The 27,101-nt window shown below is 40.1% G+C and overlaps 1 protein-coding gene and 1 long non-coding RNA gene across 2 annotated transcripts; both read right to left on the bottom strand.

Annotated features, from left to right (window-relative positions):
- LOC116326796 lies at positions 1-19,853 on the bottom strand. The gene is made up of 4 exons (XM_031748208.2): positions 19,813-19,853; positions 6,104-6,147; positions 3,330-4,808; positions 1-2,290 (listed from the first exon to the last, which is right to left on the bottom strand). The coding sequence occupies exons 2-4, from the start codon at positions 6,112-6,114 to the stop codon at positions 442-444; spliced, it is 3,339 nt and encodes a 1,112-aa protein (XP_031604068.2). The 5' UTR covers positions 6,115-6,147; positions 19,813-19,853; the 3' UTR covers positions 1-441.
- A 2,614-nt stretch (positions 19,854-22,467) lies between these two features.
- On the bottom strand, positions 22,468-26,750 carry LOC120438691. Its single transcript, XR_005612048.1, has 3 exons — positions 26,732-26,750; positions 25,931-26,583; positions 22,468-22,767 (listed from the first exon to the last, which is right to left on the bottom strand). It is a non-coding gene; the product is annotated as an uncharacterized LOC120438691 (long non-coding RNA).
- Positions 26,751-27,101: the final 351 nt, after the last annotated feature.

Consider the following 27,101-nt stretch of genomic DNA (forward strand, 5'->3'; position numbering starts at 1 on the left):
TTTTGCACAACAGACGACGGCCTCCCGTCTGCAGCTAAACACCCCGTTAGCTTTAGTAATAGCTTTAGCCCGGTCGGACTGGGCAGCAAAGGGCTGCTTAAATGCCGCAAACTCTGCTCCGCTACTTGGACCACTAGCGCTGACCATAACTACCGCTTGACAGACTGACCATGCGCACCATACGCATACTTTTTTTTCTTTTTCAAATCTTCGGATAACGTGCGTACCGAACCGTTGAGTGGGATCGGTTCGGATTTCGGATCAACTGTGATCCGTTGCACCACTAAAAAGTAACATGCCATCTGTAAGCAAAAACAAAAAACCACGTGGTGTACATCTGAATATGTCACATACAGCAGTATCAAGGGGGAAAAGCCATCTACACAGCTGCCTGATGCTTCTTTACATGTTTCACTTATACCTAGGGAAGGATCTCCCAATTTATTTGATCGGTGATGCTGTTTGAGTAAACTTGTACCAATGTGCTACTTTTTTGGTTTTTTCATCCACCCTGCTTCTCATCTCCTCCAGTTTCTGGACCTTCTCTGTGTCTCCTTTCTGCTTCATCTTCTCAATCAGGAAGTCCAAGTGGACAACAGTGGATGCTGAATCAGCTTTCAGAGCGATCTGCTCCAGTCTGACAACATGCTGGTAGGATTCATCCAGGAACTGGGACTTCTGTGCTGTCAGCTGGTTTATTTCCTTTTCAAGATTTTCTAACAGGGTACACTCCTTCTCTTTGTCTTTTTGATATTTTTCATATTTCTGCTGTATTTCTTGTTTCTTCAGTGATAAATCAGCCTCTGTTTTCATTGTTTCATCCACTTCCCCTGTACAAGTTTTTAACTCTCTGTCTTTCATCTCATGTTCTGACACATTCTTTTCATACTTCTTTTTCATTTGTTCATCAGTCTTTGTTACTCTCCTTGTCTTGGTCACATATCTACACTTTTCTTTCACATGATCTGATGCAGGACACTTGTTGGTACAAACAGTGCAGCGACCGCTTTTCATGACCTCACAGTGTGCAGGTTTCCTCGCCATTGTGCATCCAGGATAGTGACAGTTCTCCTCACAGGCTGTACAGCAGACAGCTGCTTCATAAAAAACAAAACCCCACATCCCACCATCAATGAGTTCTTTCTCTTTGTAGACTTCATCAACTTCTACAGTGAACCTCTCATTCCTCTTCTTCACTTCTTCAAGTTCCTTTATAGTTTGTTGTATTTTTAGAGCTTCTTCACGTTTCTGTTCTCCTCGGCTCTTTATAGTTTCATACATTTTTTTAGCTTCTTCAAGCTTTTTCTTTTCTTCTCTCTGTTTTTCTTCATGTTTCTTCAGAGCTTCTTGCATCTGTCTGATTTCTGTCTGTTTCAGTTCAGCCAGCTTGATTCTGCCTTCCAGGTTTTTGATGGAGGCTTTCAGTCTGATTCGTTCATTTAGCACTTCACCTGTTTTCATCAGTTTTTGAGGATTAGATTTTCCCAAGAAGTCTGTCAATTGATCCATGTTTTCCTGTGTGATTTCCCATAAATGTTTTGAAGACGTATTTTCTTCTGTTCGGTCTTCATACGGTGAGTTATCAAACAGGAAGTAAACTGGCTGATTCTTCTTATTTTTGGCACATTTAATTTGTGAAGCTTCAAGAGCTTGAAGAGGGTTTTCAGGTCTGCTTCCATCTGAGTGTGTGATCAGAGCTACAATGTTTTTCTCCAGGTTTTTTCCAAACAAAGACATCACTGAATCAAAGATGTACATCAGTCGGTCACTCAGTCGATTATCACTCGCCTTCATGACCAAACCCACTGCATCAATTTCATGGACTCCATCATCTGATTGAAACAAGTCCAATAATCTTTTACTGATGATGTCATCATGTTTGATTCCTCTGGTGTCTCCATATCCAGGAGTATCGATAATGGTCAGTGAGTAGGGCAGAGTTTTATCTTCAAAACCAAAGATCTCGTACACGATCACATCTGATGTCTGACTTTCTGACTTACTTTTCTCCACCTCCTCCACGACCTTAAACCAGACTCTATCCTCCCACTTCACTCCCATGGTGTAGTTGAGCAGAGCGTTGAGCAGAGTAGATTTTCCCCCTCCTGTTTCTCCCACAAGTAAGATGGTTCTGTTTGTCTTGTATTTATTTCTTTCTCCAACAGTGATTCTTGTCAGAGTTCCAAACTTTACTTTCTTTGGCCTCAGCAGATAGACAGCAGGAGGTCCTGAACTGATGAGAAAACTGTGTGAGATAATGTCTTCATGTGGTGATGAGATCAAACTGATCCTGCAAAGACAATCACAAAATGTCTTCAGTACACATTATGAACTTGTTCCTGTAGTTTAACACTCAAACCCTTTTCTGCTCAGAATCAAAAATCACATAAAATTAAACCATTTTTTTCCTTTTTCCCCAATTAGATTCTTCTTTTTTTTCTGTCTCCTGTCCCAAAGCATTTGTCATCACACTGCTACTTTATATGCTTCTGAGACAAAAGTGACTGTAGAGGCGGACTGTACATCTACTGATTACATGATCAGATAACAGTTTCGGTTTGTTATGTATTTATTTGTAATTCACATTTTTTCCCTCAACGTTTAATTGGGTTTGCATGACATCAGGTGGGTAGCTGTTGCTGGCCTGGATTCATACAGTTTAAGTTTCATTTGTAGTTTTTATTGTCAGTATTACAATATTGGGGTGATTTTCTGGACAGATTAAGTGTCACAGTATAGTAGTGGCACTTTCTAAAAGCACTTAGCAGCAGTTAATAGAAAAGTTAACATCACCAAATGATTTCTGTTCATTTTAATTTTGATTCAGAAATTGGCATTACTGTGTCAGTTAGACTCCATAAAAATATTTAAAATTTACTTTCCCTTGACTGAAATAATTAGTCCATGACTGAACCTCCAGTCATGGAGGTTCAGACTCCATGACTATATCTCCATGACTATATCACCATCTCCATGACTATATCACTCTATATAGTGATAAGGGTAAGAATGATCACTGCTGAGTCTGAAGCCATGGTTCCAAGCTCGAAGTGGTTGACGTGCCCATCATAGTCTTCATTAGTGTTGTCACGCTCAGAGGAGAAACCGTTTGAATGCTGACAGTGTAAAAAACCCAGGACAAACTTTCACTGATTTGTTTCAGCAATGACATTAATCTGTACACCTTTCTCTGATAACTATCACATACCTTTGAAAAGAAAATAGTAATTCATTATAATTACTATAATAAAAATTTAAATGAATTATAGATTTTAATATTAATTATAAATGACAATCACTTTTCTGTAAGTGCTGTGAGTTTAACATACTGCTGTGTTTCTTCGGTTCCTTCATCTTCTCTCCTTCTCATCTCCTCCAGTTTCTGGACCTTCTCTGTGTCTCCTTTCTGCTTCATCTTCTCAATCAGGAAGTCCAAGTGGACAATAGTGGATGCTGAATCAGCTTTCAGAGCGATCTGCTCCAGTCTGACAACATGTTGGTAGGACTCATTAAGCCACTTTTCCTTCTCTGCCGTCAGTTGGATCATTTCCTTTCGAAGTGAATGAGCATCCTTCTCTTTTATTTGTGGTTCGTTCTTCTGACCTTTCCTTATCCTGGTCACATATCTCCACTTTCCTTTCACATGCACTGATCCAGGACACTTGTTGGTACATGACGTGCAGAGACCGTCTTGAAAGACCTCACAGTGATTTAAGGGCACCTTGCATCCAGGATAGTGACAGTTCTCCTCACAGACTGTACAGCTGACAGCTGCTTTCAAACCCAGTCCACATGTCTCTGCTCTGATAGGTTCTTTATGTTTAAAAACTTCAACAACAAATGGAGTGACCTCTTCAGTCATCATGTTGTCATGTTTCTCCAGAGCTTCCTGACTTTGTTTCATGTCTTTTTGTTTCACTTCAGTGAATTTGATTCTTTCATGCAGGTTTTGGATGCAGGCTGTCAGTCTGATACTTTCCTTTAACACTTCAGGAGTTGCCTCTGGCTTCAAAAGTGTAGTTTCCTTCAGGAAGGCTGTGAACTCTCTCATTCCTTTCACTGATTTTTCAAAATTTGGTTTCAGAAATTCTTCTTCCTCATCTTCAAGCTGGCAGTTATTAAACAGAAAGTAAACTGGCTGATTCTTCTCATTTTTGGCACATTTAATTTGTGAAGCTTCAAGAGCTTGAAGAAGGTTTTTAGGTCTGCTTCCATCTGAGTGTGTGACCAGAGCTACAATGTTTTTCTCCAGGTTTTTTCCGAACAGAGACATCAGTGAATCAAAGATGTGCATCATTTGGTCACTCAGTTGATTATCACTCGCCTTCATGACCAAACCCACTGCATGAACTTCATGAACTCCATCATCTGATTGAAACAAGTCCAATAATCTTTGACTGATGATGTCTTCATGTTCAATCCCTCTGGTGTCTCCATATCCAGGAGTATCGATAATGGTCAGAGAGTAGGGCAGAGTTTTATCTTCAAAACCAAAGATCTCGTACACGATCACATCTGATGTCTGACTTTCTGACTTACTTTTCTCCACCTCCTCCACAACCTTAAACCAGACTCTATCCTCCCACTTCACTCCCATGGTGTAGTTGAGCAGAGCGTTGATCAGTGTAGATTTTCCGGCTCCTGTTTCTCCCACAAGTAAGATGGTTCTGTTTGGCTTGTTTGGATGTTTTTCTCCAACAGTGACTCTTGTTAGAGATCCAAATTTCTGTTTCTTTGCTCTCAGCTGATAGACAGCAGGAGGTCCATCAGATTTCTGATCACTGTTGGAGATGATGCTCTCATATTTCCTTTAGAAAAAACAGAGATTATGTAAATACACAATGATATAATTCGTGTAACTGCAGTAAGTGTTTTCCTCTTCTTTAAGAATGTTTCTGATGACTGTACAGAGTTGAATGTTTATTCTCAAACTTGGAGAATGGCTTTTTCCCTCATAACGTCACTTAAAGTCTCTGCTCATGCTGCTGTTCTAGTATTATGCTGTCTCATTATGCCAACGTATGAACACTCAATGACGTGTATGTTACCAGTATGCCATTCATATTGAATTTGTAGGAATCATTATTTGTATTCAATTTTGTTTTTTCATTAAAACATTAAGAATATACTTAACTAGTTTTGTTATGTAAATCTTGTAATTTTACTTTTAAAAAAGGGATTACTCTGGTAACTTTTGGACCCTCCCATTAGTTAAAGGATTAAGAGCACGCTGGACAGCTGTGGTGGAAATGTTCTTTTTTTGGTGAAATGTCAGATGGGACAGCAGCAGGTTTTAAAATAATTTTTTGACCACTTTTTGAACTTATGTAATCATATTAAGTTAACTTTCATTTATGTTTAAGTTGTTTGAGATTGTACAAGATTTGTTACAACTTGTTTCTTTAAAAATATATGGTGTTTATTTCCTGGTAAAATATAAACTAAAGATCAACCAAACAATCAAGCTGTTGCCACCCACAGCCTTTTCTTGTCTTGTTTTTCTGTTTTGGAACTTAAAAGGCTGTGACACCAATTAACAAAATCAAGAATTTTCTGACGCTAATTGTGCCAAGGATTTGAATGCATTATTATTGCTATACATAACTATCATTTGTATGTTGCACAATGACAGCAATGGAAATAAGAAAACAGCTGGAGACATTCACAGCTACTAAAGGTTATAAAACTACAGCAGTGAGTCAGTCTGGAGTAATCACAGTGATAGATTCTGGGGACAGGAGTAGCTGTCCAAAGGGTTTGAATATTGTTTGGTGGGATTGAGCTGGACATGGGTGGAACTGGTATTTGCTTCGTCCTTTTTGAACTGGAAATGGTCAAGATTTAGTTTTTTTCTTTGTGAATAGGCTTTCACTTATTCTGTTGGTTTTTTTTGTTTATGTCATACCACTTGCTACTTATGTGTTCAAAACAAATATTTGAATCATTGGCTTTTTGCTTGTTTGACAGTCTTTTTTAGTCTACTTTTCTGGTGCTAAGCCCATATGTGATGTCATTAAATAGCCACAAGAAAAAAGAAAGATTTTGTCAATTTTGTTTAGAGTATATACCTCATGATTAGTTTAATTGTTTTAATAGTACTCACTGTGTGGCCATAATGAGCTGTGAGGATCAAACATGTGATGATACCTGGAAAAAAAATATGACAGAAAATAAATCTAAGCAGCCTTCCTAGAAAAATAATTTAATTTAATTCAGGTTTATCAATATAGAACCAAATTTTCTACTGTGTTTATTCTGCAAAGAGCTTACTGTCATTCACTGTGTGTGGCAAGCAGAATATTGGACCCAAAATGTAGACTCACTTACAGAACTTCCCAGAGGAACCCACCCGAGGGATTAATAAAGTTCTATCTTAACTTACAACTCAGCTTTATTGCTGGACTCCAGAAGAAGAAAACAAACTGGAATACAAATAAACTTAACAGGCAGAACACACAGCAGAGAATGAGGGGGAATGCAATACCAAACAATTCACCTGTATTTTTATTTTTTATTTTTTTCTTCACTTGTATTTTTATTTTTTATTCTTATGTATTCTATTTATCCCCTTCGTATTCTTTATTCTTTATCTATATTTGTCTCTGTATTTATATGTATACATATATGTATATATAATATTCTCCTCACGCTCTGTAACTTCTGTCGGTGTTGTGCTTTTTTGGAAACCGAATTTCCCAGAGGAACCCACCCGAGGGATTAATAAAGTTCTATCTTATCTTATCTTATCTTATCTTAAACAGAGGAAGACGCAGACACTAAATAGAGGGAAACAGAGCAAAAAGGAAACACCTCGGAAACACGGCTGGTAACCAGAGGTGGGTAGTAACGAGTTACATTTACTCTGTTACATTTACTTAAGTTTTTGAAAAAGATGTACTTTTTAAGTACCTTTTTTGCACGATACTTTTTACTTTTACTTGAGTACATTTATGAAGAAGAAACGGCACTTTTACTTCGCTACATTTGCATAATCCGACTCGTTACTTTTGTAAAAAAAAATTAAGTTTAACACATTAGATAACATGCCACCAGTGGAGTTTCCGGTAACTTTTTTACCAATGAGATGTGGTCATACAGTCACATGACAAGTTTGAAACTGTGGCGGGCAGAGCGGCCCGATATGATGGCAGAGTCTACGCTAGAGCTAAAGAGGATGAACACCTTTGGCCTGACATACAAAAAGTGTTTCGTTAAAAAGCAGCACAAAAGAACAGCTATGTCTGCAGTGTTGGTGTCTTCAGTGAGAGCCAAAACAAACCAACTTTTCAGCGTGAAACAACTCAACTCGTGTAACCTGAGGAAACGGTAAGTTTTCTCTAAATATCTTTTTAGCTGTAGTTAGCTGGATGTCAGTCTTATATTATACAGCAGCTGTGTCGAGCTCGAGCTGCGAGTCATATTTCCGACGATACGTTGTAGTGAGATAAGTTTGTGGGTGTTTTGTGCAGCTTCAGCTGTCTTTTTAACTGCTCGCTGGTTAGCTAGCGTGAGCTATAAGCTAATAGCTAGCCTGGTTAATGACGCTAGAGTTCCACGAACATGCAAACAGCTCGTCTCTACTGCTTTAACTGTTAAACAGAAGGCAATACTGCGGCTGACAGGGTTTATTATGTGAAACAGCAGCTTGTTTAAACAGTCTGCATTAAGCTGGGCAAACACTGTGCGATTTTTTTTCAGTCACGTTATTCCGCTCCTGCTCAAACTGTACAATTAAATCGCAGGGGTTAGAAGTTCATAGGTCACGATGCAGGTCTCTCACTATACGGCCTGATGCTCTGATGCGACCTGAGTGCTCAAACTGTGCGTCCATAACATGAAGCTTATACAAAATCTGTCCCTCGCTCTCCCTCTCTGTCTTTCACTCACACAGGCACACACACCACCACCATGAACTTTGCTAAATTACTAATGAAAAACATTGACCAGGCGGCTGTGATTGAGCAGCAATGTCCATCCAACTCTTCATGGTTGTTGTAGTCGTGATGATTTTGTGAGGCCACATTGAAAAGCCTCGGATACGGAAGCGTAGAGCTGCCACCGGGGCAAAAGAAAAATAGAGCTATGTCACGTTATAACATGAAAGGTTTATTGTTCTAACAATATGCTTTCATATTTGTACAATATACCTTTCACCTTTGAACTATATAATATCACGTTATTACAATATACATAATTATCACGTTCGTACAATATAAATAGAAGAATATTAGAAAAATATACTTTTCACGTTATAATGTGACACAGCTCTATTTTTCTTTTGCCTGGGTGGCAGCTCTACGCTTACGTCCAGATCACACGCTGCACTGCCGTGCTGCTCCACATTTCTCTTTCATTTCTGTGTTTGTGCTGCGCAGTGTGAGAGGCGACAGGATTTCAAACAGGTTTGATTATCATCTGACCATACGATTGATGATTGGGAGCTGGCCGTGAGGTGTTAACTGCTTTTCGTTACCCCATGTATACTACACGATGCACACGCGATTAAGGCAAAACTCGGGCCGATCCCCAAAACGGTTGTGGGACTGAAAAATCGGCTCGAAGTGGGCCAAAAATTGCACAGTGTATGGGCAGCTTTTGGAGGCTTCCTCCAAACAAACATCTGCAGCTTGGTAGTGTATACAGCACTATAATGACCAGACCTAATTCTTTTGATAACCTTACATCTTTCCACAGGTCTCCACTTCATCAGACATCACCTAGACTCAGAGCTGGATGAGGCCAGGACAAACAGCAGCCTAACGAAGATGATGGATCCATGGGGTCAGGAAAGCCAGAAGCAGAGGAACTGGAGAGGTACCTTTCATGTCCATTCACTGGAGGTGTGGATCTATTGCATGGCTTTCCTCAGATCAAGAAGCTGTCGATCAAAGTCAATACAGCTCTTCCTTCATCTGGAGCTTGTGTAGGACTTCTTAGTCATGCAGGACTCCTGTTCACTGCTGAGCAGTTACAGCTTCACAGAAAGAACCTTGAGACCAAACTGCTGCTGAAGCTTAACCATCACCTCACTGAGTGAAGAAATGGCACATTTTTGCTAAATATGCAGAAATAGTTGCACACCCATACAACTTATGGTAAACTGAGCTGCCTTGTATGAACATATGTTGAAGATGCCTCGCTCTAATGTTTTCTCTGAGGCTGCTGTGCCATTTGCAGCAAACATGAATATAAAGTTTACAGCATATCTTTTAACTGGAAATTGTTTGCACTGTTTATATATTTATATTATTTACTGTAGATATTGGTAAAAAAGGCTTTATGTTGTGAAAAACTGAAATCTGGAAATTAGAATTGTTGTGCCTTATTTTGTTGATGTTTTTACATATATATTCCTTTTGAAAATAGTAGAATTTGTATATTTATTTATTTTTGTTTGTCTGATAGCATTTATCTAAAAAATAAATCAGACATTTCAAACAGTTACTCACTACTTTAGTAGCCTTTTCGCCAAGTACTTTTTTACTCTTACTTGAGTAACTTCTTTGACAACTACTGTTCACTTTTACTTAAGTAATAATATTTTAAAGTAATGCTACTCTTACTTGAGTACAATTTTTGAATACTCGACCCACCTCTGCTGGTAACTTCTCAGACAGATGGGATGGGTACGAAGCAAAACAGAACACAACGCACACTGACAGGAGACCATCAAAGTAAAACAGGAAGTACAGAAAAATAGACACTGACTGTGTCCCAATCCAACAACCGCACACTCCCGGGTACGCATTTTGAGACCTACTACGTCACAGCGTCGTGGTGACGGCTGTCCCAACCGTCGATCTCCCCAAATTTGATGCGTGGTCCGGTGCACACTTCGTGGTCCCATATATCCCACAATTCTTAGCGCGGCGGTGGATGTGGATAATTTTTTGGGAAAAAAACAGCAGATGCCTGAAGCGGGGTGGCCAAAGAATAAACTTTCAAAAGTAAGTACTGAATATTATGTCACTTATTTATGTGCGAATGTTTAATAATGAAGAACATTAAAACATGACTGTTGGCCACATGTCGGCAAAGTTATGTGACATTAGCGATGTTTGTACTTTCAGCGTTAACTTGGTTTTAAAGCCTTTACTTTCAAGTATACACCGCTCAATAGTCGACCTTAATCTTACAGAGAATGTGATGATTTTATTGATAATTAAAGTCAGTCATATATCCACAAACACAACAAACTAAAAGTCAGTGATGCTGCTCGGTTTGCAGTCCTGAATATCACGGCACAAGCAGGATTCACTGCACTGTTAATGTTAGCTATGTTATATTGCTGCCTCTGTTCGGTGGTGTCGAGCCAAACGGACTTTAACGTGTGTTTGAACGAGCTGACAGTTCACTCGTTAAGCTGAAAGAATGTAATGTGTGTTTATGCGTTCTGCATTTAACCCATTCAACCACTGAAGCAGTGGGCAGCCACCAATGCAGCACCCAGGGAGCAGTGTGTAGGGACGGTACCAAGAAAAGCAGGTACTGAGATGAGGGTGTGCTTTCACTTTTGGACTGCAATAAAGCAGCATAAGAACATGAAATATGTTCTTCAATTAGAACACTATATTCCAAGTCCATTTGTATATAGGCAAGTTTGTTAAAGTGCCATGAAGCAGCTGTTTTTGTTTTTTTTTTTAATTTGGTGCAGATTAAATAAAACTGAATTGAATTGAATGTTTGTGAAGATAGACAAGGAATTTGGCTCTGGTTCATATTTACATGCTAACTACAAGGTGACATATTTATTGAGGACATTGCATTTGGACAGCTGTGGTGGATGATCATAGAAATATGTATAGAAATATGTATGTCAATGTCAATTTTATTTAGATAGCACATTTCATAAGTTGTAAAATCAATGTGCTTAACATAGAAGATAAAACATAAAAACCTGTGTAGCTCTACAACAACTTCATGCCTTAAGAACAAAACTAACTTTACAAAGACTAAAAAACTTTGAGAGCTTTGTGAAGTAATAGATAGTAATTCTGTAATGAACCAATGAAGTGTCATCAGTACTGAAATATTAATATAATTAATATATAATTTCTGCATACCTGAAAGGAATGAATAAGCTGAAGTTGTCCTATTGATTATTTGGAGAGTGTTACAAAAATATGATTTGCTGATCTAATTTCTCCAGGTCAGTTTGAGATATGAAATTTCTTTTCAACTTCTTTAAGTGATTAAAAATATATTCTTGTAACCTTATTTATCTGATTACCGAAATTAGGATCCATATCCAAAATTTTGCAAAATTTCTTAATGGTTAAAACCTTTTTCCCTTGAAGATGTCAAGGCTTGGTACCTGGACCTGGGAGTATAAAGTATGTCTGGGGAGTGTGAATGGGTGTATAGTGTTTTTTCCTGTTTGTCTCCACGTTGGATGAGTGCTGAGTGTTGGAATGAATGCTTGTGTCTGTGTGTGCCAGTTTGTCTATGTCTATGTCTATGTGTCAGGTTGAGTCTCCACCCCCGCCTCTTTAGGAACATCTCAGGCCCCCCCAGGTATGGAGGCCTGTCTCCCCCCACCACATTCCTGCAGGTGGCTGATGCCCTCAGCCGTTGGTGCATTGGTATAGTGGCTTGCAAAAGTATTCAGCCCCCTTGAACTTTTCCACATTTTGTCACATTACAGCCACAAACATGAATCAATTTTACTAGAATTCCACGTGAAAGACCAATACAAAGTGGTGTACACGTGAGAAGTGGAACGAAAATCATACATGATTCCAAACATTTTTTACAAATAGATAACTGATTCGGTCTGAGTGCAGTCAGTTGCCCATAGACATTGCCTGATGAGTGCTGATGGCTAAATAGAGTGCACCTGTGTGTAATGCTCCATGGTATGTTCAAGGCTTGGGAAATCTTTTTGTAGCCTAAAGGCAGACACTGTGCGATTTTTGAGTCGCGTTATTCAGCTTCTGCTCAAACTGCACGATTCTCGCAGGGGTTAGAAGTTCATAGGTCACGATGCAGTGTCTCACACTATACGGCCCGATGCTCTGATGCGACCTGAGTGCTCACACTGTGCCTCCATAAAATGAAGGTTATAACAGAAATTCTGTTGCTCGCTCTCCCTCTCTGTCTTTCACTCACACAGACACGCACACCACCACCATCAACTTTGCTAAATTGCTAATGAAAAACAATGATCAGGCAGGTGTGATTGAGCAGCAGTGTAGATCCAACTGTTTTCACGGTTGTTGTGGTCGTGATAATTTTGTGAGGTCACATCGAAAAAGCTCGGATGAGCTTTCCAAAGTTCTACAAGTTGTGCCTCCATCGCTTGTGTCCAGATCACACGCTGCACAGCCATGCTGCGCCGTCTTTTTCACCGACGTCTATATTTGCGCGTGCGCAGTGTGAGCGGCTGCGGTGACACCCTAACGACCAAGCGAATGATAATCAGGAGCTGGTCATGACGTGTTAATCACTTCTCGGTACCTCACATATACTACACGATGCACGACGCACGATGAAGGCCAAAATCGGGCCGATCAGCAAAACGGTCGCACGAACCACAAATCGGCTCAAAATGGGCCAAAAATCGCACGGTGTAAGTGTAGCTGAGATAGCTGTGTGACACTGATTTTGCTGCTGCACTTTGTCTTTTAGGTATGTTTAAATGTATAGTTTTGTTTCATGTGTATAATGAGTTCATGATTAGGGCTGCCACGATTAGTCGACAAGTCACGATTACGTCGACTATTAAAATCGTCGACGACTAATTTAATAGTCGATGCATCGTTTGAAGCTTTGTAAGATCCCAAAAGATGCAGGAATAAGTAGTAGGATTTAAGAGTGTAATAACGGACTGAAACAGAAGATGGCAGCTGAAGCGAGATCGATCAGGATATGTCCTCTGACAAAAATACATGTGAAGAACATTTTAAAGCACTGGGGTATCTCTCCCCCCCCCACCCCCATGGCGTCAACACAAGTCAAGAGTTCATCACGTACAGTCTATATCTTGCACATCTTTAACAGTTATAAACAGACATGGACCAGACATATAACTTCCCGTTTCTGCAACACCTTCCATGCACAATCATAGTCTTAAGCCTTCAGAGTGTCTGAGGGCTGGTTATAGCCTCCAGTCATCTGTTACCAAGTAGCTAAAAGGGCAGCCAGTTACAAAAAGGTCAAAGACACTTGGGCCTGCGCTCAGGCCTGTTGCTAGATTTATGTATTGTAAGCATGCATGTAATCAACCTGCTATGTTCTCATCCTCCCTCAACATGTATCACCTGGACACTCTCACCAATGAAGCTTAAAACCCTTTTGGACGGAACATCAACTCTAAACAAGCACAGTTATGCATTGTGTATAAAATGATCATAAGTCAACCTGTGAATAGAAAGGTTAATGTGATGACAAACATAATAAATGCAATATGAACCCTGATAAGAAATATTCCTGTAAAGATAATACTGTAAAACATCTTATTAATGCAGTCATCATAAGGCAGATTATAATCATGGCACTAAAAAGAATCTTTGAATCCCAACACAGCACTGCATGTACAATGCCAGCTGCCGATAAACCCCGAAGATGAAGAAGAATTCAGGAACCGCATCCTCCTGTGCCCGCATTTGTAGGCCGATTACGTTATAGTGACACGACAAAGACTGTCCAAACACTTTTTCAGTGTTTGATTTGTTCCTGAGTAAATCGGCTTGGCTGAGATTAAAGTTATAGTTTTTACACAGCTGAATAAACGTCAAGCAGACAACTGATTTTCAGAAGTGTGAGAGGCTCGAGAATATACTCCAGTGTCCCGTTATATTTTAGATAGCAAGGAGCAGACGGCCGAGTTTATTAAACTCCACCGAAACAATCTGCAAACTTCATTAAAATTTAATAAACTATCATCTTGTCTTTATTTTTAGTTAGCACATACCTTAAACACTTAAAGCTGTAAGCTAATGATAGTTATATAAGAGCAGATGCATGCTGGTGCAATAAGCTGTACGTGTTACGTCCATAGATGCATGATCTGATTAGTCGACTAATTGCAAAAATAATCGGTGACTAGTCGACTATCAAAATAATCATTTGTGGCAGCCCTATTCATGATCTGAGGCTGCACACTGAATAATGTTTTCAGTGTGCAGCCCAATATTTTCAGCCATATTGGGAAAAGTCACAGTTGTTTGAATATGTATTGTGTAAATGATCCATCTTAGTGGGGATTTAAATATTACAAGTTATTATTAGTCGCTTATTTTTGACTACAGCTTGCTTCATATTTGTCTCTGTTTTACCAAACTATTACATTTCATTTTAAAGTGGCTGTTGAGAGAAACCACACCATTGTTTGGATAGATTGTATTTTCTTTTATATATTTTGTGACCAGAGCTGCATGGACTCCACACTGGGATGAGGAGAGGCCTGCTGTTGCTGTGTGACACTGATTTTGCTGCTGCACTTTGTCTTTTAGAAATAAATCCAGTTTCCAGCCAGTCTGTGTTTGTCGTCACAACGCACTCTTCCATTTGAAATCTGCTACATAAGCCCACCATAAGCCTGCTTTAAATTTCTCAATAACTTTATCACTGACCTGTCTGGTGTGCTCTTTGGACTTCATGTTATTGTTGCTCCCAATATTCTCTTAGACAACCTCTGAGGCCGTCACAGAGCAGCCGTATTTGTACTGACATTAGACTATTAGCCATGCACTGCACAAAGTTGGCCTTTATGGAAGAGTGGCAAGAAGAAAGCCATTGTTAAAAGAAAAGCATAAGAAGTCCAGTTTGCAGTTTGCCACAAGCCATGTGGGGACACAGCAAACATTAGTCAAAAAATGATTTAATACGATGGCAGAGTGTTACAAGCACGGCTCTTTAAGACTCATGGGCGGTGTAGTCCTTGCTGCAGGGAGAACATATGGAACCGCCCTTCCCGCTGTGTGTTTGTGAGCGTGAGGGAGGGAGAAACAATAAGTTCGGTTGGAGCAGTCTTTCAACGCCTCTCTCTGTCTCTCGCTAGCAAAGTTGACCCAGACAACAAAGTAAAGCTAGTTTTCAGCTACAAGCCCAACATGGAACCCAAAGTACTAGCCAGAGGTCTCCTTACCATGATTCGGAGCCGCGGACCTGACCGAGGTAAGAAGTGAGTGCAAACATGTTGCGGGATTGGCTGTGTTAGTTCAGTGAGAGATTTATTTGGAAAGGAAACAATTTTCACTTGCAGTCGAAGGCTAATGTGTACGCTTATGCATTTTTATTTTATTAAATACAAACAAAATTTTAGCAAAAGTGCTGCCAAGTGTCTGGCCAGAAAGAGCTGTTTATTTGGTAGTTCAATGAAACTGCTGTACTATACTGTACTATATTGTTGAGTGACTGTCTGCTGCTCGTCATTGCAATGTTGACCCTGTGCAAACTTGCATATGACAAATGAAACTGAAAAATATTGCGTTCATGTTTGCAGTTTTGTCTTGTTACACAATATTTGGAATTAAATTAAAAAAAAACACTACATTTTAGGAAATATTAGTGGGTGTTTTTGTTTTTTTCTACTACTTGGACACTAAAGTGGCCCTCCAATGAGATGACGGTGCCAGAAGTGGCCCGTGGCTCATTTGAGTTTGAGACCCCTGCTGTAAGGAATCTCGGAGTGTTTTTAGATAGCTCCTTTAAATTAGAGAACCAAGTGTCCACAGTTGTGAAAACTAGTTTTTATCAGATATGTGAAATTGCCAAAGCTAAGACTTATCTTCCTCCAGGAGACCTAGAAACACTTATTCATGTCTTAATCACTTCTGGACTGCACTACTGCAGTTCTCTCTATTTGGGTCTTCAAAACTCATCTCTGCATCGCTTGCAGTTAGTCCAAAATGCAGCTGCACATCTTTTAACAGGTGTTAGAAGGCAAGGCAAGGCAAGGCAAGTTTATTTATATAGCACAATTCAACAACAAGGTGATTCAAAGTGCTTTACAGAGACATTAAAAACAAAAACAAATAAAAAGCATGATTTAAAATTGATTAAGACAAACAAACAAACAAACAAACAAAACAGTATTTAAAATCAAAAATCAAAACAGTAGATAAAATCAGAATAGTAGATAAAATCAGAACAGTAGATAAAGTCAGTAGTTAAAATGTAAGTTTTGAAATTTAAGCTTAAAAGTGTGGATTTGCTGATTTATTCAAAGGCAGCTGAGAATAGGTGGGTCTTCAATCTGGATTTAAATAAACTGAGTGTTTCAGCTGATCTGAGGCTTTCTGGGAGTTTGTTCCAGAGATATGGAGCATAAAAGCTGAAAGCAGCTTCTCCGTGGTTCTGACTCTGGGAACTGATAAAAAACCGGATCCAGATGACCTGAGAGATCTGGAAGTTTCATACTGGGTCAGGAGGTCACTGATGTATTTTGGTCCTAAACCATTCAGAGCTTTATAAACCAGCATCAGAACTTTAAAGTCTATCCTCTGGCGGACAGGCAGCCAGTGTAAAGACCTCAGAGCTGGACTGATGTGGTCCACTTTTTTGGTCTTAGTGAGGACTCGAGCAGCAGAGTTCTGAATGAGCTGTAGTTGTCTGACTGATTTTTTAGGTAGACCTGTAAAGATGCTGTTACAGTAATCAAGCCTGCTAAAGATGAATGCATGGACTAGTTTTTCCAGGTCCTGTTGAGACATCAGATCTTTTATCCTTGAAATATTCTTGAGGTGATAGTAAGCTGATTTTGTTATTGTCTTAATGTGTTTTTCTAAGTTTAGGTCTGCATCCATCACTACACCCAAATTTCGCACCTGGTTTGTGATTTTTAGGTGTATAGATTGAAGTTCTCTGGTGACCTGTAATCGTTTTTCTTTGGCACCAAAGACTATTACTTCAGTTTTGTTTTTGTTTAGCTGGAGAAAATTGTGGCACAACCAGTCATTAATTTCCTCAATGCATTTACCAAGAGCCTGTACAGGGCCTTGGTCTCCTGGTGACATTGTGATATATATTTGTGTGTCATCTGCATAGCTATGATAGTTTATTTTGTTGTTCTTTATAATCTGTGCCAGTGGGAGCATGTATATGTTAAACAGAAGGGGTCCCAAGATGGAACCTTGGGGAACTCCGCATGTGATACTTGTCTGCTCAGATGTGAAGTTACCTATTGATACAAAGTATTTCCTGTTTTCTAAGTATGTTTTGAACCAGTTTAGTACAGTTCCTGAAAGACCTGCCCAGTTCTCCAGTCGTTTGAGTAATATGTTGTGGTCAACTGTATAAATGCTGCACTGAGATCCAGCAGAACTAAGACTGACATTTTTCCACTGTCTGTATTCAGACATATGTCATTAAACACTTTGGTCAGAGCGGTTTCAGTGCTGTGGTTCTGTTTAAGACCTGACTGGAAGGCATCATAGCAGTTATTTTGTGTTAAGAAGTAATTGAGCTGTTGAGAAACTGCTTTTTCAATGATCTTACTTAAAAGTGGGAGGTTTGAGATCGGCCGGTAGTTGTTCATTTGTGTCTTGTCAAGATTGTCCTTTTTCAGTATAGGTTTTATTACAGCAGTTTTTAGTGGTTCTGGAAACACACCTGATATTAAAGAAAAGTTTACGATCTGTAACAGGTCTGACTCCAAAGTCTTTGAGACCTTTTTGAAAAAACTTGTTGGCAGGACATCTAAACAGCAAGAGGAGGAATTCAGTTGACCTAAGATGTCCTCCAGGTCTTTGCTGTTAATAGGGTGAAACTGTTTGATGGTGTTTAAACAGTTTTTTGGTGGACACAGTACATGTCCTGGATCTCCTGTTGATGTACCAATTGCTTGTCTAATCTTTTGGATTTTTTCTGTGAAGAATTTGGCAAAGTCATTGCAGGCCTTGGTCGAATGAAGTTCAGCTGCCACTGACACAGGAGGGTTTGTTAGCCTGTCAACTGTAGAAAATAAGACCCGAGCGTTATGACTGTTTTTGGTGATGATGTCGGAGAAGTAGGACCTCCTTGCACTCCTCAGTTGTAAATTATAATTGTGAAGTTTCTCTTTATAGATGTCATAATGAACCTGGAGGTCTGTTTTTCTCCATCTGCGCTCAGCTTTCCTACACTCTCTTTTTTCATTTTTCACCAGTGTGAAGTTTCTCCATGGAGACTTTTTCCTTCCAGAGATAACCTTCACCTTAATGGGAGCAATAGTGTCCATTACATTTAACATTTTAGCATTGAAGCTATTGACGAGGTCATTGACTGAACCTCTGGACAGATCAGGTGTTAATGGGAAGACCTGGTTAAAGATCTCACTACTGTGTTCAGTTATACACCGTTTTGTGATCACTGCTGTTGATATATTTGTGTGGGCTGAGATTTTACTTTCAAAGAAAACACAGTAATGATCAGACAGGCCCACATCAGATACAGTAACCTTTGAAATGCTCAGGCCCTTGGAGATCAGTAGGTCAAGAGTGTGTCCTCTATTATGTGTGGCCTCTGTTACGTGCTGAGTCAGCCCAAAGTTGCCCAGAGTGTTACTCAGGTCTTTAGTCCCTTTGTCCTGAGGGTTGTCCACATGGATGTTAAAATCCCCGACAATAATTACACAGTCGAAATCAACACAGATCACAGACAGCAGTTCAATGAGGTCATTAAAAAAGTCTGTGCAGTATTTGGGAGGCCTGTAAACATTAAGAAACACAACTTTGGATGGGGCCTTCAGCTGTAACGCCACATATTCAAAAGACTGAAAACTTCCAGGACATAGCTGCTTACATTGAAATGATTCATTAAATAAGAATGTATGAACACATCACTGCAGTTTTAGCAAATTTACATTGGCTCCCTGTGAAGTATTGTATTGATGTTAAGATTCTTTTACTTACTTTTAAAGTTTTAAATAATATGGCACCCACTTATTTAAACAAACTCCTCAACATGTACGACCCCAAAACAGTGCTGAGGTCATCTAGCCAGATACTCTTACTACAACTCTGTTGGCCCCCACCTAGTCGTAAAAACCCAAACATCCACATTCTTTCTCTCTCACAGTGAGCCAAGTTATGACCTTGGCTTCCTGTGCAGTATGTTCTGTTCTTTTCTAATCAGACAAATAAGGTCATGACTCTCTGAAAACAGTATTTCTTATAACTCAGCAGTATAATGCATCATAAAACAATATCATTCATTCACAATAAATCAGCAGTCTAATGTAATACAAATCAGTTTAATAAATGTAATAGTTGTCACCTTCTTCTAATTCAGGAGAATAATGCAAACTAAAACTACGTAATAGTTTCACAATCTTTAATTAGGGGTATAACATGGCATAAGATAATATAATAATCTCACAGTAAGCATTTTTAAATGTGATCTGATTTATTAAGAGACCATTTTAAATTTAATACAGTAACTTTTGTTCCATCTAAGCAGTGTAGATCCTGTTCTGTCCTTCATCTTTTTTTCAGTGTGAATAGTCTGTTGGACCGGAGTCAACAGTTTGTGGCACAGTATTTTTAACACCGTCATGTTGACTCTATATCTAACACACATCTATACAAAATATTCATTTACAAAGTCCGCTCTCTGTCTCCCTGTAAATATAAACACCCGGAGCTCAGCGGCTCTCCGGGCAGGCTCAGGCCACATTCAGTTTTTTAGTCTCATTTGCGGAGTCTGATCACACACTAACAGAAGATGGCGGACACACTCAGCCTCGTTGGAACACATTACAAACTGACTTTAGTGGAGAGACCACAAATACAAACACTCACAGTTTGTTGTGTGAAGAAATCAAACATGAGCTGAACAAACAGTAAAGTTCCTAAAGACAAACTGTTAAAGGAGGAAACAAAGCAAACTTACAGTTTCTTCACACACCAACAGCAAGCTCCACTCCACGAAGTTCAGGAAGTGAAAGTAAACTTTGAGCAGGAAGGAAACAACGAATGTGGCGTTTCTTCAAAGCTCATTTTAACCTGTTGAAGTCATGAATGAAAGTGCAGACTGAGAGTGGATCACATGTTTAAGGTGTGTCATGTGACATGTTCAGTATTGTCACACATGTCTAGATTGTCCCTGATACCATAACTGCTCAAACACTGATGATTATATTTGAAGAATTATTACTGATGGCAGCAAAGTTTGAATGGAGCTCTCTGTCTGTGCTGATTTGTCGCCCTCTGGAGGTCAAAACACAAACTGCATGATGTCACTGTAACCACCACAGTGACAGGAAGTGTTTTTTAATGACTGAAACACTGAAATGATGCTAACGGCTGTCGTTAGGCTCACTGATCGCAGTGCTGATGTGTTCATGTCAAACACTGGCTCAAGTCAGACGCCTTCATCCTTCTCCAGTTTGAGGCCGCCCTAAGACCCACAGGAGCACTGACCTTTGACCTCCTGACTCTAACCATTTTAGTCTCTTTGCATCTTTAAATGCAAATCCATCCAAACTGTAGCAGAGCAAAAGAAGTTGGAAGAAATATAGTATCATCAGAATTTATAACACTGAATTTTTATCCTCCAAATCTCCAAAAAATCTCCAAAAAATTCACCTGCAAAATTTCATATTGAACGAACAATATTTGTCTCTTAAATATGATACATCTATATATACGCTTAAGGTGATAGGAAATATAAATAACTTCAACTTGAATCTTTACTGAAGCTCAGTATTTGACACAGAGTTCAAGTTCACTGCTGTAATATATCATAATAATCTGACAATAAATATAATATTGGCCATATTATATTTACATTACCAAAGTGAGATAACTTTAATCTTATGAACAACATTAGCTAATTGTTATTTACTAACTAATTTTGAAATTACTGTTGAAATTTTTGTCAAATAATGTTGTATGAAACGTTTCCAGCTGTTAGTATCATGGTTGCTAGGCAACCTGAGCAATGCGACAGAGGCAAGACCGTCCCATTTCACAGGCCTCTCACTTCCGGCCTTCTCAGTCATCGAGGACGTGGCCCACGTAGACTGCGAAGACCAAGGCTGCAGACCCTGAATTGGGATACAGGTGAAATATGTTTACAAATGTCAAATAGTCAAAAGCAAAGGGAGAAAACGTCACTTCATTTGTTGAAATGTTAATCAAATAGACACATTATTTTTTTTACCCCCCCCCCCAAATACAGTCTGATATTACACAGAATTGTCACATGATATTAAAGTGAAGCTGTTGGTTCTGATATCACAATGAAGCAGTTCATTTTAATTTGTAGATTCAACCTGCTCTTCATGTTTTTGATGGGCATGTGTTTGTGCATGGAAGAGTAAGCACTTTGCGCAAATGGACTTGGAAAGCTTGGCTGAGGCTGAAATTTGCCACACAAGGAGTTGAAATGACAAAAGACTAAGAAAAAAATAAAGAGAAATAAGAGAAAACTGAAGCAAAAATCCTCCTAGCAGTGCATGTTGTATAAATGACTTTGAGTGCTCAGGTAGAAACGGATGAAGAACCAGTGTGTCTAATAATTGGAAACTAATCTGTGTTTGAGCGCCCTGGATGAAACACAGATCATGTTGGAGAGCGAGGACGTCATCTTTTTTCCCGAGTGTGTAACTACAGGACGCGTGCAGAAGGTTTAATCGTCCTCCTGACAGTTATTGATGAACAAGTCCTTCAGGGAGGCTCCAAGATCACTGTGGGTTTTACTGCTGCTAAACTGAGAGGTGTTGGTGCTTTATGTGTGAAGATGTTCATGTTTGCATCGCTTTAACAGTGCAGATGGCTTCTTTCCTCATGTGCACCCATTTCATATGTTTTTATTGTGATGTTTAGTAACATCTGCTTTTCTCCTTCAGGGAGACAATAAAGTGAGCTCAACCTTAAACATGTGGAGAGAACGTTTGACCAACAGTCCTGGGACGACTACAGAACAATGGTTTGTTTTTAAATGATAAAACCTTCATAAAGTTTTATAATGGAAATAAATGCTGAGCCTGTTTTAGTACATGATGTTTGCCCTGCAGCATCAGGCAGGATCAATACTGTAACAAACCGTGTGTCACATTTATAATGACTTTAAATGAAGACTTGGATTGGATGGAGATGTTAGCTGGATTTGTGCTGACTGTCATTTTAAATGTTTTCAGTTTATTTCTGTTCAGCTGTTCAGTTCTTCTGGTGTTTCCTCCTTTCACTGAGTGTGAAACACTGACGCTGTGCTGTTGTTCACAGAGCTGATTCTAGCTGCAGCTGGACTCTGTCATCTAACTGAATGTGTTGGTGCTGATCACGGGGCTCTGAGGGGGGAGCAGCAGGAGGACTCTGGATGCTGACGTCAGTGTATCTGTGGGAGCTCACACAGCGTGTCTCTGTCATTCAATATTGTGCTATATATTGTATCTATGCAAAGATGAGCAGACTGTGTGTTCACTGGTCTCTGTGCTGCTGACTGCTTTGCTGCAGCTCTGATGTCATCATCACTCCCTCCTCCACCCTCAGCAGTCCCAGCATGCTGCTGTGGTGCACCCCACCCTCACTCTACACCTGAACCATAGACCACACCCTCCACCTCAATATACACCACAGTTTTCTCTGCTATGGAAATGAGATCAGGAGGAAATCATTATTATTATTATTTAATAAATGCTCACATTAATGTGGGCTTATTTGTTTCATATAAGAAACATTAGTCGAGTGTTTTTAGTATAAAATCGTGAAAGTCCCTCTTTTTCCTCCTCCCCTCACCTGTGGATAGGCGGTGCTGTTACCGTGGTGACAGCTTGGATGTGTTTCAGTCCTGCCTGGTTATCACTGCAGGAATCTTTACTTTCACATTTATTACAGGTAATAACTCTGATTTTTCTGTGTATTATAAACTAAATGTATCCTGATACACACAGAGATGGATGAGCAGAGGTCACATGATGAAAGAACAAACATGGAGTCTTTGATTTATTTAGATATTTATTGATGAATGCAAACAAACCCTGACACTGAACCATCGTCGAGCTTTCACAGGACAAACCTGATCACATGACCTGCTGACCCAAACAGTGAAAATCTCCATGGCAACAACAACAAACAGCCTTACATATGTTAACAGAGGCTGTTAGAAGCACAGAGTCTTTACAGTCTTTCTCCTGTTTGTACACAGATCTCTGCACATCTTCATCACAGTTACTCACAGACGTGCAGAGTGTGTGGATATCAAAGCTAAGTTTCCACCATGTTTGTAGTCTGTACTGGGACTCATAGAGCATCTCTCCATGAGCACTCAGTGCTTTAACCAGTGAGTCCCAGTTTAACCAGCAGCCTTCACAACACACATCACACAGACATGGAAACTTCAAACCCTCAGACTGAAGTCACTGGCAGTCTCTGGCACCAGCGACTGCGCTAACAAACATACAGCAAACAGTGAAGGTTTGGTAGAGAAAGCTGGTTGGGTAATACCAAGTATGCGGCAGAGGAGGCGGGGTTATATTACTAGATGATTAAACATGAAAGTATTTTGCTAATAATAATTGAAATAATTAAAGAAAATCAACAAGCTATTATAGTAAAATAATTGATAATTTTATAAACTGGAATGATGAAATTATATTGGCTGGATCTGATTATTGGGGGGTTATGACCCCCGTAACCCCCCTGGAAATTACGTGCCTGGTCCTGAGGTCAAATTCACCATCTTTGTTTCAGAGCTTCATGTTCTCCCGTGTTTGTGTGCGTCCTCTCCGGTACTCCGGCTTCCTCCCACAGTCCAAACACATGCAGTTAGTGGGGTCAGGTTAACTGTGAGTGGTTGTGTGTCTCTGTGTTATTCCACCTTAATAATTGACTTCCTGTTAACATTAAGTGCTTCTGTAGGACTGATGTCATTTTCATGGTTGGATCATTTAAATGAAGCTGGACTCAGATGCAGTAAATAAGTTGATTGATCATTAATGAATAAAGCTGGTCAAATCCATCACGTGGACACATGTGATTGTGTAGTATTGATCCAATGCTGGTATTAGTCCTGGATCAATAACACTGGATGGATGCGTTCAGCATGGAGCCCTGAGCTGTGTTACAGACAAACATGAAACTGACAGGTCTGTGTCATTCACAGTCTGTAACACTTCTAAACAACAGAGGCTGACCCAAGTGCCTCAGAGCCAGGCACGCTCACATCACAGCTCTCTAAAGAAGTTTCAAAATAAGAGCTGAAAGCTGTGTTTGCTTGTGTTAGCTTATTATTGTGGAGACTAACATTCAGTGATCATGTGTTCAGACTCATAATGATTACTCTCATAAATCCTGATCTTTGTATTTACTGTGTGTTGGATCAATAACTGAGATTCATCGTATCACACAGCTGTGCTGCTGCTGCTGCTGCTGGTGATGTCAGCACATCTGGAACAATCCGAGGTATCTGCTACCAGACTGAGCAGGACGTGAGACCTGTGGACTGTTTAAAGCTGTCCCTCCACAGGTCACTCAGATGCACACCTCAGTGAGATTCTCTGACTTCCTCAGTAGAGACAGAAACCATTCAAATCTGGGACGATCAGCTGACTGATGATGTCACACAGACTGTGTTTTTCAGGAACAGTGATTCTGATGTGAGCCTGCTAGCTGACAGCAGACCTGATGAAACCACATGTTCACATCTGTGAGGACAGACTGGACTCTTTGACTGCACCTTGGTTCTCCTCAGAGGTCTGTACAGGAGCATGTCCACCCCCACTGAAGATCTCAGTCACTGTGAAACATAGAAACCTGCTTGTGTGGCCTCTGCCTCACATGTAGATGCAGCTACAGGTTTCTCTGTCAGTCAGACTGAAACAGTGTCCTGATGCTGCATCATTCAGCTCTGTGCCCCAGTCAGCATCACTGTGTCTACCAGTGTCAGTGTTTCTTTTCCTGTAACACTCAGCACAGGCTCAGCTGGTATCCAGTGTTGGACTTTCAGCTGCTGTCATAGATCCTCTAACATAGATCAGCTCTGCTACATGTTGTTAGATCAGTGCAGCTGCCTGTCATGTCCTGATGTTTCTCTGGGTCAGCAGCTTCTCCATCAGAGGTTCACATGGAGCTGATCCAGTATCTCCAGTAACTGTGTTCTGTGCCTCACTGGTTCATCCTTCTGTCTGTGTGACGTCAGTCAGATGTTAAACTCTGTAATCTTCACTGTGTCACAGAGTTCAGTGAGTCCCGTTATTCACAGTATCAATCAGATCATCAGAGAACAGCTGATCAGCAATCAGTGGTGCCAACAGCGCCTCCTGTGGTGAGAGGATGCAATAATGCAATGTAGCATTTTACACTGAACACTTCCAGTCATGGAAACTGTCTGTTGGATCTGTGTGACGTTGCTTTCTTGTGTTGCTTTCTTGGTTAGAGTTCCTCACAAATGTCCAGATTATTCTTCTAATGAGGCGTCGACCATGTTTTCAGTTCTTTGGAAGAAAACATCGCCTTTGCCATCCTTACTTTTCTTTGACTTCTTCAAATGCAGCTGAACTCCAGCTGGTATTTTATTGGACTTTGCAGCTGTTTCTGGTCATCAGTTCATTCCTGCAAACCTCTGAACCTGAACAACAATGATGCTGCATTGCTGGCTGATCCCAAAAGGTTGATTCTGTTCATCTGGACGTTTTCACGTTTGCTCACTGATCAGGTGACTTCTTCAGTCTCAGCTGACTGCAGCTTTACAACCTTACAAACAGCACATTTGCACAATGACTGAAACCAGCAGCAGCAGCACCTGATATATATGATACTAATATAAAACATATACATATATAATCCATACTAATGATGAAGGAACTGAGCTCACAGTCCATTGTTCATTCAGTGAACTACTCAGTTTATTTTGGGCCTCAGAAATGCTCACTCTGTTTGTACATCACTGTCAGCAATAGACTCATTCTGCTGTGGACAGGAACACATGTGACATCACTTCCTGTTTGTTTGTGACTGAAGAGGAAGAAGTTTACAAGGAATCATTTAGAAGAGTTTCAAACATCAACTGATTGAATCCATGAATCTGAAAACGTGTTTGTGAGTGAAAGAGACAGACATGTACAGACTGAACTATCTGTTCAACAGTCACAGTGTTTCTCTAACAGGAGACACTCTTTACACTCCACTCAGCACAGGGACACTGAGGCACCGGGAAACCTGAACCAAATCCCAGGATAAAGAGTTTCAGTGAATGTGGTGTTGAAGGTGTGGAGGTGGATCAGAGTGTCAGAGGAGACTCTGTAGAAAGACAGAGTGCCAGCAGGACAGTCCACATACACTGCTACTCTGTTAGAGACAGAGGAGGAGGAGGAGGAGGAGATGGATGTTGTTCTGTTATTGTGCCAAACAGACTGAGGAGCATTATCATAGCACCACAGACTCCAGGACTGATCATTGAATCCAAACCAACAGTCATTACTGTCTCCTTTCCTTCTGATTCTTCTGTAACTCACTGATATACAAACGTTTCCTCTCCACTCGACCTCCCAGTAACAGCGACCAGTCAGACCATTTCTACAAAGCAGCTGACGAACATCAAATCTGTTTGGATGATCAGGATATGACTGAACCTCCTTCACACGTGTCACCTTCCTGTTGTTGTCAGACAGTTTGAGCTTTGTGTTCACTGTGTTTGTGTCGATTGTGAGTTGACAGGAATCTGATGGAGAGAACAAACACAATCCAGCTGCAGTTATTGATCCATCATCTGTTCAGTGATTGACACTTTGATGATGACTCCTGACATGATGAAGATGGTTGAATGTGTGCTGCTTTGTTTTCATGAATCCCATTAAAAACACACTTACACTTCCTCAGACCTGGTCTCAACCATTGGACTCCAGCAGGCTGCACCCTGAACAGAGGAGGGGGGTCAGAGCAGCACAGTCAGCATGCACACATGGACATTACATGGCTCTCATACACATGAACATTCACCGTGTTCATCAAAGTGAAAGCCCGGGGAAATGAATTGTCTGTGGTGCCTGTTTTTTTGTTAACAACACTCTGTATCGTCTGCATGAAGGAAGAAATGTGAACAGTTTATCTCCATGATGTGAAAGGTCTGTAGAGATGTGTTTGTCCCTCATTCTGGACCTTTACAGGTCCTGGATGGAGGAAGGACAGCACAGATGAGCCTCTCTAAAGACCTTATTGTCTGGCCCCGTCATGCTTCAT

Source organism: Oreochromis aureus, linkage group 3 (assembly GCF_013358895.1).
Source record: "Oreochromis aureus strain Israel breed Guangdong linkage group 3, ZZ_aureus, whole genome shotgun sequence".
In the NCBI taxonomy this organism is placed as follows: Eukaryota; Metazoa; Chordata; class Actinopteri; order Cichliformes; family Cichlidae; genus Oreochromis; species Oreochromis aureus.